At 44.6% G+C, this 16,206-nt stretch overlaps 2 protein-coding genes across 3 annotated transcripts in view; one reads left to right on the top strand and one right to left on the bottom strand.

The window, feature by feature from the left end:
- iqgap3 (IQ motif containing GTPase activating protein 3) overlaps positions 1-7,804 on the bottom strand; it is a 56,604-nt gene extending 48,800 nt beyond the window's left edge. The window contains exons 1-2 of the mRNA XM_079569345.1: positions 7,722-7,804; positions 6,315-6,471 (exon numbers count right to left, since the gene is read on the bottom strand). Of these exons, the coding sequence (XP_079425471.1) occupies positions 6,315-6,471; positions 7,722-7,786 (222 nt within the window). The 5' untranslated portion in view covers positions 7,787-7,804. The remainder of the gene's footprint in view (positions 1-6,314; positions 6,472-7,721) is intronic.
- Positions 7,805-12,149: 4,345 nt separating this feature from the next.
- ttc24 (tetratricopeptide repeat domain 24) overlaps positions 12,150-16,206 on the top strand; it is a 16,472-nt gene continuing 12,415 nt past the window's right edge. Inside the window, exons 1-2 of one of the 2 annotated variants that reach the window (XM_079569337.1) lie at positions 12,150-12,271; positions 15,982-16,039. In XM_079569337.1, coding sequence (XP_079425463.1) covers positions 15,989-16,039 — 51 coding nt within the window. In that variant the 5' untranslated portion in view covers positions 12,150-12,271; positions 15,982-15,988. Of the gene's footprint in view, positions 12,283-15,981; positions 16,040-16,206 lie in introns of both variants that reach the window. The other variant, XM_079569338.1, reaches the window with a different exon arrangement.

Raw genomic sequence — 16,206 nt, 5'->3', positions numbered from 1 at the left:
ACGAGAGGAGCGTGAGGAGAGAGTGTGAGGAGAGAGTGTGGAGAGCATAAGGAACGTGAGGAACGAGTGGAGCGTGAGGAGAGAGTGTGAGGAGAGAGTGTGGAGAGCATAAGGAACGTGAGGAGAGAGCGTGAGGAGCATAAGGAACGTGAGGAACGAGAGGAGCGTGAGGAGAGAGTGTGAGGAGAGAGCGTGAGGAGAGAGTGTGAGGAGCATAAGGAACGTGAGGAACGAGTGGAGCGTGAGGAGAGAGTGTGAGGAGAGAGTGTGGAGAGCATAAGGAACGTGAGGAGAGAGCGTGAGGAGCATAAGGAACGTGAGGAACGAGTGGAGCGTGAGGAGAGAGCGTGAGGAGAGAGCGTGAGGAGAGAGCGTGAGGAGAGAGCGTGAGGAGAGAGCGTGAGGAGCATAAGGAATGAGAGGAACAAGAGGAGCGTGAGGAGAGAGTGTGAGGAGAGAGTGTGGAGAGCATAAGGAACGTGAGGAGAGAGCGTGAGGAGCATAAGGAACGTGAGGAACGAGAGGAGCGTGAGGAGAGAGTGTGAGGAGAGAGCGTGAGGAGAGAGCGTGAGGAGAGAGCGTGAGGAGAGAGCGTGAGGAGCATAAGGAACGAGAGGAGCGTGAGGAGAGAGTGTGAGGAGAGAGTGTGGAGAGCATAAGGAACGTGAGGAGAGAGCGTGAGGAGAGAGCGTGAGGAGCATAAGGAACGAGAGGAGCGTGAGGAGAGAGTGTGAGGAGAGAGTGTGGAGAGCATAAGGAACGTGAGGAGAGAGCGTGAGGAGCATAAGGAACGTGAGGAACGAGAGGAGCGTGAGGAGAGAGTGTGAGGAGAGAGCGTGAGGAGAGAGTGTGAGGAGCATAAGGAACGTGAGGAACGAGTGGAGCGTGAGGAGAGAGTGTGAGGAGAGAGTGTGGAGAGCATAAGGAACGTGAGGAGAGAGCGTGAGGAGAGCGTGAGGAGCATAAGGAACGTGAGGAACGAGTGGAGCGTGAGGAGAGAGCGTGAGGAGAGAGCGTGAGGAGAGAGCGTGAGGAGAGAGCGTGAGGAGCATAAGGAACGTGAGGAACGAGAGGAGCGTGAGGAGAGAGTGTGAGGAAAGAGTGTGGAGAGCATAAGGAACGTGAGGAGAGAGCGTGAGGAGCATAAGGAACGTGAGGAACGTGAGGAGCGTGAGGAGAGAGTGTGAGGAGAGAGTGTGAGGAACGTGAGGAGTGAGAGGAACGTGAGGAACGAGAGGAGCGTGAGGAGAGAGTGTGAGGAGAGTGTGAGGAGAGAGTGAGAGGAGCATAAGGAACGTGAGGAACGAGAGGAGCGTGAGGAGAGAGTGTGAGGAGAGAGTGTGAGGAGAGAGTGAGAGGAGCATAAGGAACGTGAGGAACGAGAGGAGCGTGAGGAGAGAGTGTGAGGAGAGAGTGTGAGGAACGTGAGGAGTGAGAGGAACGTGAGGAACGAGAGGAGCGTGAGGAGAGAGTGTGAGGAGAGAGTGTGGAGAGCATAAGGAACGTGAGGAGAGAGCGTGAGGAGCATAAGGAACGTGAGGAACGAGTGGAGCGTGAGGAGAGAGCGTGAGGAGAGAGCGTGAGGAGAGAGCGTGAGGAGAGAGCGTGAGGAGAGAGCGTGAGGAGCATAAGGAATGAGAGGAACAAGAGGAGCGTGAGGAGAGAGTGTGAGGAGAGAGTGTGGAGAGCATAAGGAACGTGAGGAGAGAGCGTGAGGAGCATAAGGAACGTGAGGAACGAGAGGAGCGTGAGGAGAGAGTGTGAGGAGAGAGCGTGAGGAGAGAGCGTGAGGAGAGAGCGTGAGGAGAGAGCGTGAGGAGCATAAGGAACGAGAGGAGCGTGAGGAGAGAGTGTGAGGAGAGAGTGTGGAGAGCATAAGGAACGTGAGGAGAGAGCGTGAGGAGCATAAGGAACGTGAGGAACGAGAGGAGCGTGAGGAGAGAGTGTGAGGAGAGAGCGTGAGGAGAGAGTGTGAGGAGCATAAGGAACGTGAGGAACGAGTGGAGCGTGAGGAGAGAGTGTGAGGAGAGAGTGTGGAGAGCATAAGGAACGTGAGGAGAGAGCGTGAGGAGAGCGTGAGGAGCATAAGGAACGTGAGGAACGAGTGGAGCGTGAGGAGAGAGCGTGAGGAGAGAGCGTGAGGAGAGAGCGTGAGGAGCATAAGGAACGTGAGGAACGAGAGGAGCGTGAGGAGAGAGTGTGAGGAAAGAGTGTGGAGAGCATAAGGAACGTGAGGAGAGAGCGTGAGGAGAGAGCGTGAGGAGAGAGCGTGAGGAGAGAGCGTGAGGAGAGAGCGTGAGGAGCATAAGGAACGTGAGGAACGAGAGGAGCGTGAGGAGAGAGTGTGAGGAAAGAGTGTGGAGAGCATAAGGAACGTGAGGAGAGAGCGTGAGGAGCATAAGGAACGTGAGGAACGAGAGGAGCGTGAGGAGAGAGTGTGAGGAGAGAGTGTGAGGAACGTGAGGAGTGAGAGGAACGTGAGGAACGAGAGGAGCGTGAGGAGAGAGTGTGGAGAGTGTGAGGAGAGAGTGAGAGGAGCATAAGGAACGTGAGGAACGAGAGGAGCGTGAGGAGAGAGTGTGAGGAGAGAGTGTGAGGAGAGAGTGAGAGGAGCATAAGGAACGTGAGGAACGAGAGGAGCGTGAGGAGAGAGTGTGAGGAGAGAGTGTGAGGAACGTGAGGAGTGAGAGGAACGTGAGGAACGAGAGGAGCGTGAGGAGAGAGTGTGAGGAGAGAGTGTGAGGAACGTGAGGAGTGAGAGGAACGTGAGGAACGAGAGGAGCGTGAGGAGAGAGTGTGAGGAGAGAGTGTGGAGAGCATAAGGAACGTGAGGAGAGAGCGTGAGGAGCATAAGGAACGTGAGGAACGAGAGGAGCGTGAGGAGAGAGTGTGAGGAGAGAGCGTGAGGAGAGAGTGAGAGGAGCATAAGGAACGTGAGGAACGAGAGGAGCGTGAGGAGAGAGTGTGAGGAGAGAGTGTGAGGAACGTGAGGAGTGAGAGGAACGTGAGGAACGAGAGGAGCGTGAGGAGAGAGTGTGAGGAGAGAGTGTGGAGAGCATAAGGAACGTGAGGAGAGAGCGTGAGGAGCATAAGGAACGTGAGGAACGAGAGGAGCGTGAGGAGAGAGTGTGAGGAGAGAGCGTGAGGAGAGAGCGTGAGGAGAGAGCGTGAGGAGAGAGCGTGAGGAGAGAGCGTGAGGAGAGAGCGTGAGGAGCATAAGGAACGAGAGGAGCGTGAGGAGAGAGTGTGAGGAGAGAGTGTGGAGAGCATAAGGAACGTGAGGAGAGAGCGTGAGGAGAGCGTGAGGAGCATAAGGAACGTGAGGAACGAGAGGAGCGTGAGGAGAGAGTGTGAGGAAAGAGTGTGGAGAGCATAAGGAACGTGAGGAGAGAGCGTGAGGAGAGAGTGTGAGGAACGTGAGGAGTGAGAGGAACGTGAGGAACGAGAGGAGCGTGAGGAGAGAGTGTGGAGAGTGTGAGGAGAGAGTGAGAGGAGCATAAGGAACGTGAGGAACGAGAGGAGCGTGAGGAGAGAGTGTGAGGAGAGAGTGTGAGGAACGTGAGGAGTGAGAGGAACGTGAGGAACGAGAGGAGCGTGAGGAGAGAGTGTGAGGAGAGAGTGTGAGGAACGTGAGGAGTGAGAGGAACGTGAGGAACGAGAGGAGCGTGAGGAGAGAGTGTGGAGAGTGTGAGGAGAGAGTGAGAGGAGCATAAGGAACGTGAGGAACGAGAGGAGCGAGAGGAGCGTGAGGAGAGAGTGTGAGGAGAGAGTGTGAGGAACGTGAGGAGTGAGAGGAGCGAGAGGAGCGTGAGGAGAGAGTGTGAGGAGAGAGTGTGAGGAGAGAGTGTGAGGAGAGAGTGTGAGGAGAGAGTGTGAGGAGAGAGTGTGAGGAGAGAGTGTGGAGAGAGTGTGAGGAGCATAAGGAACGTGAGGAACGAGAGGAGCGTGAGGAGAGAGTGTGAGGAGCGTGAGGAGAGAGTGTGAGGAGAGAGTGTGAGGAGAGAGTGTGAGGAGAGAGTGTGGAGAGAGTGTGAGGAGCATAAGGAACGTGAGGAACGAGAGGAGCGTGAGGAGAGAGTGTGAGGAGAGAGTGTGGAGAGCATAAGGAACGTGAGGAACGAGTGGAGCGTGAGGAGAGAGTGTGAGGAGAGAGTGTGGAGAGCATAAGGAACGTGAGGAGAGAGCGTGAGGAGCATAAGGAACGTGAGGAACGAGAGGAGCGTGAGGAGAGAGTGTGAGGAGAGAGTGTGAGGAGAGAGCGTGAGGAGAGAGTGTGAGGAGCATAAGGAACGTGAGGAACGAGTGGAGCGTGAGGAGAGAGTGTGAGGAGAGAGTGTGGAGAGCATAAGGAACGTGAGGAGAGAGCGTGAGGAGCATAAGGAACGTGAGGAACGAGTGGAGCGTGAGGAGAGAGCGTGAGGAGAGAGCGTGAGGAGAGAGCGTGAGGAGAGAGCGTGAGGAGAGAGCGTGAGGAGCATAAGGAATGAGAGGAACAAGAGGAGCGTGAGGAGAGAGTGTGAGGAGAGAGTGTGGAGAGCATAAGGAACGTGAGGAGAGAGCGTGAGGAGCATAAGGAACGTGAGGAACGAGAGGAGCGTGAGGAGAGAGTGTGAGGAGAGAGCGTGAGGAGAGAGCGTGAGGAGAGAGCGTGAGGAGAGAGCGTGAGGAGCATAAGGAACGAGAGGAGCGTGAGGAGAGAGTGTGAGGAGAGAGTGTGGAGAGCATAAGGAACGTGAGGAGAGAGCGTGAGGAGCATAAGGAACGTGAGGAACGAGAGGAGCGTGAGGAGAGAGTGTGAGGAGAGAGCGTGAGGAGAGAGTGTGAGGAGCATAAGGAACGTGAGGAACGAGTGGAGCGTGAGGAGAGAGTGTGAGGAGAGAGTGTGGAGAGCATAAGGAACGTGAGGAGAGAGCGTGAGGAGAGCGTGAGGAGCATAAGGAACGTGAGGAACGAGTGGAGCGTGAGGAGAGAGCGTGAGGAGAGAGCGTGAGGAGAGAGCGTGAGGAGAGAGCGTGAGGAGCATAAGGAACGTGAGGAACGAGAGGAGCGTGAGGAGAGAGTGTGAGGAAAGAGTGTGGAGAGCATAAGGAACGTGAGGAGAGAGCGTGAGGAGCATAAGGAACGTGAGGAACGAGAGGAGCGTGAGGAGAGAGTGTGAGGAGAGAGTGTGAGGAACGTGAGGAGTGAGAGGAACGTGAGGAACGAGAGGAGCGTGAGGAGAGAGTGTGGAGAGTGTGAGGAGAGAGTGAGAGGAGCATAAGGAACGTGAGGAACGAGAGGAGCGTGAGGAGAGAGTGTGAGGAGAGAGTGTGAGGAGAGAGTGAGAGGAGCATAAGGAACGTGAGGAACGAGAGGAGCGTGAGGAGAGAGTGTGAGGAGAGAGTGTGAGGAACGTGAGGAGTGAGAGGAACGTGAGGAACGAGAGGAGCGTGAGGAGAGAGTGTGAGGAGAGAGTGTGAGGAACGTGAGGAGTGAGAGGAACGTGAGGAACGAGAGGAGCGTGAGGAGAGAGTGTGAGGAGAGAGTGTGGAGAGCATAAGGAACGTGAGGAGAGAGCGTGAGGAGCATAAGGAACGTGAGGAACGAGAGGAGCGTGAGGAGAGAGTGTGAGGAGAGAGCGTGAGGAGAGAGTGAGAGGAGCATAAGGAACGTGAGGAACGAGAGGAGCGTGAGGAGAGAGTGTGAGGAGAGAGTGTGAGGAACGTGAGGAGTGAGAGGAACGTGAGGAACGAGAGGAGCGTGAGGAGAGAGTGTGAGGAGAGAGTGTGGAGAGCATAAGGAACGTGAGGAGAGAGCGTGAGGAGCATAAGGAACGTGAGGAACGAGAGGAGCGTGAGGAGAGAGTGTGAGGAGAGAGCGTGAGGAGAGAGCGTGAGGAGAGAGCGTGAGGAGAGAGCGTGAGGAGAGAGCGTGAGGAGCATAAGGAACGAGAGGAGCGTGAGGAGAGAGTGTGAGGAGAGAGTGTGGAGAGCATAAGGAACGTGAGGAGAGAGCGTGAGGAGCATAAGGAACGTGAGGAACGAGAGGAGCGTGAGGAGAGAGTGTGAGGAGAGAGTGTGAGGAGAGAGTGTGGAGAGAGTGTGAGGAGCATAAGGAACGTGAGGAACGAGAGGAGCGTGAGGAGAGAGTGTGAGGAGAGAGTGTGAGGAGAGAGTGTGAGGAGAGAGTGTGAGGAGAGAGTGTGAGGAGAGAGTGTGGAGAGAGTGTGAGGAGCATAAGGAACGTGAGGAACGAGAGGAGCGTGAGGAGAGAGTGTGAGGAGAGAGTGTGAGGAGCGTGAGGAGAGAGTGAGCGTCCTGGTCTTCGGGACAGACCTGGTATCTGGCCTGGTCCCAGTCGTAGATCTTCTTGACGGGGACGGCGTCGGGACAGAAGCGGTGAGCGAGTTTGGCCAACAGCACGCCGTTCCTCAGAGACTCCTCCAGCTCAGTGGGAGGAGCCAGCTGCTCGCCCAGACACGCCTCCATCCACCTGCACACGCACACACGCACACGTTATTAACATGTATAAGACAAGAGACACGCCTCCATCCACCTGCACACACACGTTATTAACATGTATAAGACAAGAGACACGCCTCCATCCACCTGCACACGCTATTAACATGTATAAGACAAGAGACACGCCTCCATCCACCTGCACACACACACGTTATTAACATGTATAAGACAAGAGACACGCCTCCATCCACCTGCACACGCTATTAACATGTATAAGACAAGAGACACGCCTCCATCCACCTGCACACACACACGTTATTAACATGTATAAGACAAGAGACACGCCTCCAACCACCTGCACACGCACACGTTATTAACATGAGAGGGGAGTGACCAGAAGAGAACATCATGCAGGATGTGGGTTTATGCATGAACAGGGCTGGGGACTATTACACTTTTTTCAATACCAGAACTTTAAAGGAACAGGCCAGAGTTTTTCCAAACTGAGATATAGGGACGCACCGATACCGATACCAGTATCGGGCCGATACCACATGTTTGTACTCATACTCATACTCATTCATGAGTCCCTGATACCAGAAACCGATACTGGAGAATAGTTTAGTGTGAATCCAATAATCCACATAGAGCTGACTTTATTACAGACTGCGCTCTCTAAACCAGAGTCTGAGCTGGATTTAACCAGAGCTTAATGTTGTTCGTGCTGCAGCGTCTGCAGTGTTTACAACATACAGGCTAACGTTGCTAACGTCGCGGCAAACAGTTTTGGCCATTCTGACGCCGTTTTATGCCCAGGGGTTTATTCTTCTGAAAAACTAACCCAGCGACTAAAAAGTCCTCAGAAAATCCAAACTAAAGACACACAGCATGTTTATATTGAGGGAAATGAGCTGCTGCAGAACAATGAAAACGCTGTAGCTACTCGCTAAGTTACTACAAACACACGAGAAAATCTACAGGAGCTGAAGTAAAGACGACAAGAGACCATTTAAGAAACATCTCAATACTATTGTTAAATAAAAACACATAAATGAATAAAACTCAGGCTTTGGGAGCTTTAGGACATGGGCTTTTCTGTCTATGATGGACAGAGACATAAAAATAAAATATAACTGCTCTTACATGAATTTATTTGGTCCGAAATGCAGTTTATAAATGATCTAATGTTTCTTGTACCTCCCTGATGTCCATATTAACAGACTGAAGGACGTAAATGTGAGTTCCACACACAGCGGCCCCGTGAGGAGCAGTGGGACTGACCTCTTGGCCTCCTCCAGGTGACACAGGTACTTATAGGCCACGCCCTCGATCCTGCGCTGATCCATCTCCTCCGCCGTCAGACGCTCGACTGAAACACAAGAACTTCACTTTAACATCAGAGAGAGACGCCACAAACAAATCAGAAAAACAAGAACAAACATTGGGCGGGTAAACTGGAAAAAAACATCAGAAAGTACTTCAACATTTTTAGGGTTAAATGGGAGAAATACTGTTAATACACCCAATTAGGTCATATTATGCACAACTCTGGCATTTGTAGAAAGCGCACTGGAAAAATAATAATAATTTTAACCTCTTACCACCGCCTGAAACGAATGCATTCTGTCCTCTTTGGCTGTTATATAGGCCTGTGTAACACCTCATTTGAAAGCTAAGACCCACAAAACTGATTTTTTTTCCTCACGTTGTTGCTGTGTTGTGTCACCTTTTGTATGTTTTTTTTTTCTTTCTTTTTTTTTCATTTTTGTCACATTTTGGTTGAATTTTTGTCATTTTTTTGTTGAATTTTTGTTGAATTTTTGTCACATTTTATTTAAATTTTTGTCACATTTTTGTTGAATTTTTGTCATTTTTTGTCACATTTTATTTGAATTTTTGTCAAATTTTATTTGAATTTTTGTCACATTTTATTTCAATTTTTGTCACATTTTTGTTGAATTTTTGTCATTTTTTGTCACATTTCATTTGAATTTTTGTCACATTTTATTTAAATTTTTGTCACATTTTATTTAAATTTTTGTCACATTTTATTTAAATTTTTGTCACATTTTTGTTAAATTTTTATTCATTTTTTTGTTGAATTTTTGTCACATTTTTGTAGAATTTTTGTCACATTTTTGTTGAATTTTTTGTCACTTTTTTGTTGAATTTTTGTCATTTTTTGTCACTTTTTTGTTGAATTTTTGTCATTTTTTTGTTGAATTTTTGTCACTTTTTTGTTGAATTTTTGTCATTTTTTGTCACTTTTTTGTTGAATTTTTGTCACATTTTTGTTGATTTTTTTGTCATTTTTTTGTTGAATTTTTGTCACATTTTTGTTGATTTTTTGTCATTTTTTTGTTGAATTTTTGTCACTTTTTTTGTTGAATTTTTGTCATTTTTTGTCACTTTTTTGTTAAATATTTATCACTTTTTTGTTGAATTTTTGTCATTTTTTGTCACATTTTAGTTGAATTTTTGTCACATTTTAGTTGAATTTTTGGTCATTTTTTTGTTGATTTTTTGTCACTTTTTTGTTGAATTTTTGTCATTTTTTGTCACATTTTATTTGAATTTTTGTCACATTTTTGTTGAATTTTTTGTCACATTTTATTTGAATTTTTGTCACATTTTTGTTGAATTTTTTGTCATTTTTTTGTTGAATTTTGTCACATTTTTGTTGAATTTTTGTCACTTTTTGTTGAATTTTTTGTCATTTTTTTGTTGAATTTTTGTCACATTTTTGTTGCGTTTACATCCTTGTTTTCTTCTCATTTTTTGTGGCTATTTTGTTTTTTTTCCCAAGAAGCTTTTTGATTAGGGTAAAGCCAAACTGGAGAAAATGGGATCCGTTCAGGTGGGAGTTGAGAGGTTAAGAAAGCTCGCGTTCCCCTGGTCTACAAGATAATGTAGAAGCTTCTGTTTTGGACGATATGCAAATGTGCAATATCGAGCTCATCTCCAATGTGAAGAAATGTGGAAGAAAGAACAGTGGAAAAAGTGTTAAAGAAATGTGTAAAGTGTTTTTTCTGCCCTTTTGTAGCCCGACAAGTGTCTATCCAGATGTTTGCAGCACATTTCTGATCTCACTGAAGCAGCTGTTACAGGGACGTCCCTCCAGGTCAAACCCCAGAGTCTTCACACATTCCTAAACAAACTCCTCCTTTGGCTCAGGGCCTCGGCTCGCAGGAATCCAAAACAAAATCCACTGAACCCCGCCATAACCGAGTCCAGCTTTACCCGAATCTAAAAGCTTCTCGACTGGGGTTTACGCCTCAGTTTTTTCATGTTTTTTCATGTTTTCATGGCTTTTTTTGTTGCATTTCTAACTTTTTGTGGCTTTTTCATCCTGGTTTATTTCAAGAAGCGTTTATTTGTAGAGTTTTTTTGGTCATTTTTTTTGTCACATTTTGTCATTTTTTTTGTAACTTTTTTGTCCAATTTTTGGGCTTTTTTTGGGGTCATTTTTCGTCACTTTTTTGTCATTTTTTGTCAATTTTTTTGTCATTTTTTGTCGTTTTTTTTTTTGTCAATTTTTATTTATTTATTTTGTCACTTTTTTGTCATTTTTGGTCATTTTTTTGTCAATTTTTTTTTTCGTTTTTTTGTCCCTTTTTGTCATTTTTTGTCGTTTTTTTGTCATTTATAGTCGTTTTTTTGTCACTTGTCATTTTTTTTTTTTGTGGCTTTTTTCGTAACTTTTTGTCTTTTTTTTTTTTTGGTCAATTTTTGTCTTTTTTTTGTGTGGCTTTTTTGTCATTTTTTGTCAATTTTGTCGTTTTTTGTGGCTTTTTTTTGTCATTTTTTTGTAATTTTTTTCTCACTTTTTTGTCAAAGTCTTCATTATTGTTTTAGTCTCCGTTCTGTCGCTATTTTCACACCTTTTTTCCAGAAGCTTTTGGATTTGGGTAAAGCCAAACTGGAGAAAATGTGCTCGGTTCAGGTGGGGGTTAAGAGGTTACAGACTCTTTGTAAACAAACTGAAAAGTACGCAGTATGAGCTGTATTATGAACTGTGTTAAGCTGCACTAGTGTTGAAAACATTCATGATCGCGACTAACCAGAGTGAAGCACATTTACACATGACGTTAAGTAGCTTAACTGACCTGAAACCTTCTTAAAAGTATTTTATTTTGACTTACAGCCTCCTCTGTGCCCGTTAGAATCCGCCATTTTGAGCTCTCCCTCCTGTTTTCCAAACGTCTTCCTTGTGTCTTGTTCTCATAAAGAAAAAAGGAGAAACTTTTAGGAATAAAGCTGTTTCGAGCCGCTCGCTCTTCGCTCCGCCGCCGCTGCTTCCGCTCTGAGTTTGAAAACGTCCCGCCGCCCGCCTCCCCGAGTCACGTGGGCGACGTCACCGAGCGGCATTGTGGGCGCTGTAGTTTTCTTCGGAGAGTGAATGGAAAACTTACAACTCAACCTTAAAGATTTTTTGTTTTTATTGTGACTTTAATATTAATAATGGCCAAGTTACAAACATAACGAATGTGCACTGTAAAACTACTTTTATTTTTATGCATTGTAATGTCCCGCACACACATGCTCACAGCGCCCCCTGGCAGCATAGCAGGCAAACAACAGCCCACCTGAACCACAGTGGATTCTAAATATACTATCAATGACCTGAACCGACAAAATGGACAAAAAATGACAAAAAATGACAAAAAATGACAAAAAATTGACAAAAAATGACAAAAAATTACCAAAAAAATGACCAAACAAATGACAAAAAATGACAAAAAATTGACGAAAAAATTACAAAAAAACAAAAAAAAAACTACAAAAAAATTGACCAAAAAAAGACAAAAAAATGACAAACAATGGACCAAAAAATGACAAAAATGTGACAAAAAAATTGACAAAAAATTACAAAAAACAAAAAAAACTACAAAAAATGGACCAAAAAATGACCAAAAAATGACAAAAAACTACAAAAAATGTGACAAAAAATGAAAAAAAAGAAAAAAAAATGACCAAAAAATGACAAAAAAATGACAAAAAATATCACAAAAATGTGACAAAAATGTGACCAAAAATGACAAAAAAAATGACAAAAAAGTTACAAAAAAAGATGGAAAAAAAATCTGATGACGTGAGGAAAAAGACCCATTTAGATGAGTTTTGTAGCTCTTAGCTTTCAAATGAGGCGTTACACTGGCCTACAGGATTTGGGTAAAGCTGAACTGGAGAAAATGCTCTCGGTTCAGGCGGGAGTTAAGAGGTTAAACTGTGTCATGTCTAATAAAATGCAAGAAAAGCTTCATGAGAGGACCAGATAAAATGATCAAAAAATACTGGAAAATTCGGAATTTAGGAACAAAAAAATCCTAAAAAAAATGTGATAATGAAGATGTAAAGTAGTTTCCTGGATCTGTGAGACTTCTCTGGTGAAGCTCAGTGTCCTTCAGGAGAGGGAAACTAAATGGGTATAAATGAGCAGCTGACTAAAATAACTTGACCTTTAACCCCCAAACATGAGGAAATGTGCTCGGTTCAGGCGGGGGTTAAGAGGTTTTAAAAAAATAAAAATAAAAAATAAAAAAACCTGAGGTACAAAAAAAAATCCTACTTTGTCATCATTATTGTAGTATTAATTATAAATAATATTATATGTGGGATAAAAACAGTCCCCGTTGTACCTTGAAGCCCCGCCCACCTGAGCTGCCGTCGGGTTGTCATGGGAACGGCCAAACGCGGCTATGGCTAGCGGCTAATGAGGAATAAAACTAGCTCCGCTCCGCAAACAGAAGAGAAAAGAGTTCAGTTCGAGCCAAAACATTAAAGCCCCGGATGAAGAACGACAGGGCAGATAAAATGGCGGAGTTTCACAGGTAAAGTTTGTGTTTCTTTGACTTGTTATTGTGTTTATTTACGTTATTTACGAGATAACGTCAGGAGCAGAGACGGGGACTACTCAGTTACATTTACTCAAGTACTCCTTAGTTTTGGTGAATGACCTCAACTATAGCATAAACCCCTTAACTCCCACCTGAACCGAGCACATTTTCTCCAGTTTGGCTTTACCCCAATCCAAAAGCTCCTGGAAAAAAACTGTGAAAATAGCAACAAAACTGAGACGAAAACAGAGATGGAAATGTGACGAAAAAGTGAGAAAACATTGACAAAAAAGTGACGAAAAATTGATGAAAAAGTGGCAAAAATGTGACAAAAAATGTGACAAAAAAATGATAAAAATGTGATAAAAATTTGACAAAAAAATGAACAAATGTGACAAAAATGTGACAAAAAAATTACTACAAAAATTACAAAAAATGTGATAAAAATGTGAAAAAAAATTAAAAAAAAATGTGGAAAAAAATACAAAAATTTGATAAAAATTTGACCCAAAAAATACAAATATTTGACAAAAAAATAGAAAAAAATTAGAAAAAATGTGACCAAAAAATAACCAAAAAAATGACAAAAAATTGATATAAAATTTATGAAAAAATGGAAAAAAATGTGACAAAAATGACCCAAAAAACTACAAAAATGTGATCAAAATTTGACTAAAAATTACCAAAAAAAACCCAAAAATGTGATCAAAAATTGACGAAAAAATTACAAAAATGTGACAAAAAGATTACTACAAAAATTAAAAAAAATGTGATAAAAATGTGGAAAAAAATAAAAAAAAAAATGTGGAAAAAAATACAAAAATTTGATAAAAATTTGACCAAAAAAATACAAATATTTGACAAAAAAATAGAAAAAAATTAGAAAAAATGTGACCAAAAAATAACCAAAAAAATGACAAAAAATTGATATAAAATTTATGAAAAAATGGAAAAAAATGTGACAAAAATGACCGAAAAATGACAAAAATGCGACAAAAAACTACAAAAATGTGATAAAAACTTGACTAAAAATTACCAAAAAAAACCCCAAAATGTGATCAAAAATTGACGAAAAAATTACAAAAATGTGACAAAAAATGACAAAAAAGTTACAAAAATGAGTTGAAAACCCAACAAAAAAATGATGGAAACAAAATCTGCTGACGTGAGGAAAAAGATCCTCTGGGTTCAGGCGGGAGTTAAGAGGTTAAATACCTTCATCAGGCCCAAAGTGCTTTACAGTAAAGAACCTCTCAGTCTGTCATTCCGTCTGTGACACAGACTCCTGTGGTGAGGAGGGTGAAGTGTCTTGCCCAAGGACACGACGGCAGTGAACACCTCCAGGAGCCGGGATTCTGACCCCCGACCTTCTGATCATGAGACGACCCGCTCTACCCTCTGCACCACCGTCGCCCTGCACTTTCACTTTCATACGGTACTTTTTATTTGTTTCTTGAATAAAAGTACTTTTTCCACTGTGAGTAAATATTTAAATGAATAAAATGAAAATAGATCATTTAAGCAGCAAAAGCTTCATTTTGGATCGTCTCGTTCTTTAGAAATATTTAGTTTTTCTGTATTTTTTATCATTTCCTTGAATTTTCTTTGTAAATATCAGGTACAATTTATCAGACCTTTTCTCTCAGTTACTCAGGTACTCACAGTACTCAAGTAACATTTTCTCCAAGTACTTTTTTTACTTTTACTTGAGTAAAATCAACATAACCTGGGAAGATATTACTTGAGTACTGTGATAGTACTGTGATAGTACTGTGATAGTACTGTGATAGTACTGTGATAGTACTGTGACTACTGAGTTACTGTTTGAGTGACATAAATAATGAGAAACAAAACATGAAATGATGTAAAAATACTCATAGTACTCGCTCAGGAAAATATACAATATTCTGAAGAAAAAACTACATAAAACACAAAGTACATCTGTTTATGGCGTCAGGGAAGCCTCTGGAAGATTTAAGAGTATTTATTTTACTCAACGAGTACACATACTTCATCGTGATATTACATTATAGTAACATTATAGTAACTCTTAACTCCCACCTGAACGGATCCCATTTTCTCCAGTTTGGCTTTACCCGAATCAAAAAGCTTCTTGGGGAAAAAGCACCAAAACAGCCACAAAGAAATGAGAAGAAAACAAGGATGTAAACACGACAAAAAAATGACAAAAACTGAACAAACATTTTACGAAAATTCAACAAAAATGTGACAAAAACTCAACCAAAAATTCACCAAAAATTTGACAAAAAATTGACAAAAATTCAACCAACAAGTGACTAAAACATTTTTTAAAAATGTGAGAAAAATTCAACCAAAAAGTGACAAAAACTGAACAAAAATTTGACAAAAACTCAACAAAAATGTGAGAAAAATGTGACAAAAATTCACCAAAAATGTGACAAAAATTCAACCAACAAGTGACAGAAACTCAACAGAAATGTGATAAAAAAAAGAAAAATACATAAAAAGGTGACACAACACAGCAACAACGCGAGGAAAAAGATCAGTTTTGTGGGTCTTAGCTTTCAAATGAGGTGTTACACAGGCCTATAGACAAAGAGGACAGAAGGCATTCGGTTTAGGCGGATGGTAAGAGGTTAAGAAGTGCAAATACTTCAAAAGTTACACGTAATAATGAATATTTCCTCATGTTTGATCCAGATGTAGAAGTATTTTCTTAAGATAAGCTCATTTCTCCTTATGTGAGTCAGTGCTGGTCTCCACAGGTGACCCTCAGGTGACCCTCAGGTGACCCTCAGGTGACCCTCAGGTGACCCTCAGGTGACCCTCAGGTGACCCACAGGTGACCCTCAGGTGACCCTCAGGTGACCCTCAGGTGACCCTCAGGTGACCCACAGGTGACCCTCAGGTGACCCTCAGGTGACCCACAGGTGACCCTCAGGTGACCCTCAGGTGACCCTCAGGTGACCCTCTGGTGACCCACAGGTGACCCTCAAGTGACCCTCAGGTGACCCTCAGGTGACCCTCAGGTGACCCACAGGTGACCCTCAGGTGACCCTCAGGTGACCCTCAGGTGACCCTCAGGTGACCCTCAGGTGACCCTCTGGTGACCCACAGGTGACCCACAGGTGACCCACAGGTGACCCTCAGGTGACCCTCAAGTGACCCTCAGGTGACCCTCAGGTGACCCTCAGGTGACCCACAGGTGACCCACAGGTGACCCTCAGGTGACCCTCAGGTGACCCTCAAGTGACCCTCAGGTGACCCTCAGGTGACCCTCAGGTGACCCTCTGGTGACCCACAGGTGACCCACAGGTGACCCACAGGTGACCCTCAGGTGACCCTCAAGTGACCCTCAGGTGACCCTCAGGTGACCCTCAGGTGACCCACAGGTGACCCACAGGTGACCCACAGGTGACCCTCAGGTGACCCTCAGGTGACCCTCAAGTGACCCTCAGGTGACCCTCAGGTGACCCTCAGGTGACCCTCTGGTGACCCACAGGTGACCCACAGGTGACCCTCAGGTGACCCTCAAGTGACCCTCAGGTGACCCTCAGGTGACCCTCAGGTGACCCACAGGTGACCCACAGGTGACCCACAGGTGACCCTCAGGTGACCCTCGGGTGACCCTCAGGTGACCCTCAGGTGACCCACAGGTGACCCACAGGTGACCCACAGGTGACCCTCAGGTGACCCTCGGGTGACCCTCTGGTGACCCTCAGGTGAAGGATGGCGTCCGAGCCAGAGGACAAGGAGGACGACAACGAGGAAGATGAGAAGGTAGAGTTTTTTAAATCATAAATGTTTTTTTCTGACAAAGAATAAAAGTTTTAAGTTGTTTCAAAGTCATTCCCACAAATGCATTTCTAACTTTCTTCATCGGGATTCACTCATGAGCACATTACGTCCTTCCTTCCTTCCTTCCTTCCTTCCTTCCTTCCTTCCTT

This window comes from Gobius niger (genome assembly GCF_951799975.1).
Source record: "Gobius niger genome assembly, chromosome: 13".
Taxonomy (NCBI): domain Eukaryota; kingdom Metazoa; phylum Chordata; class Actinopteri; order Gobiiformes; family Gobiidae; genus Gobius; species Gobius niger.
This window is presented reverse-complemented; position numbering and strand designations above follow the sequence as displayed.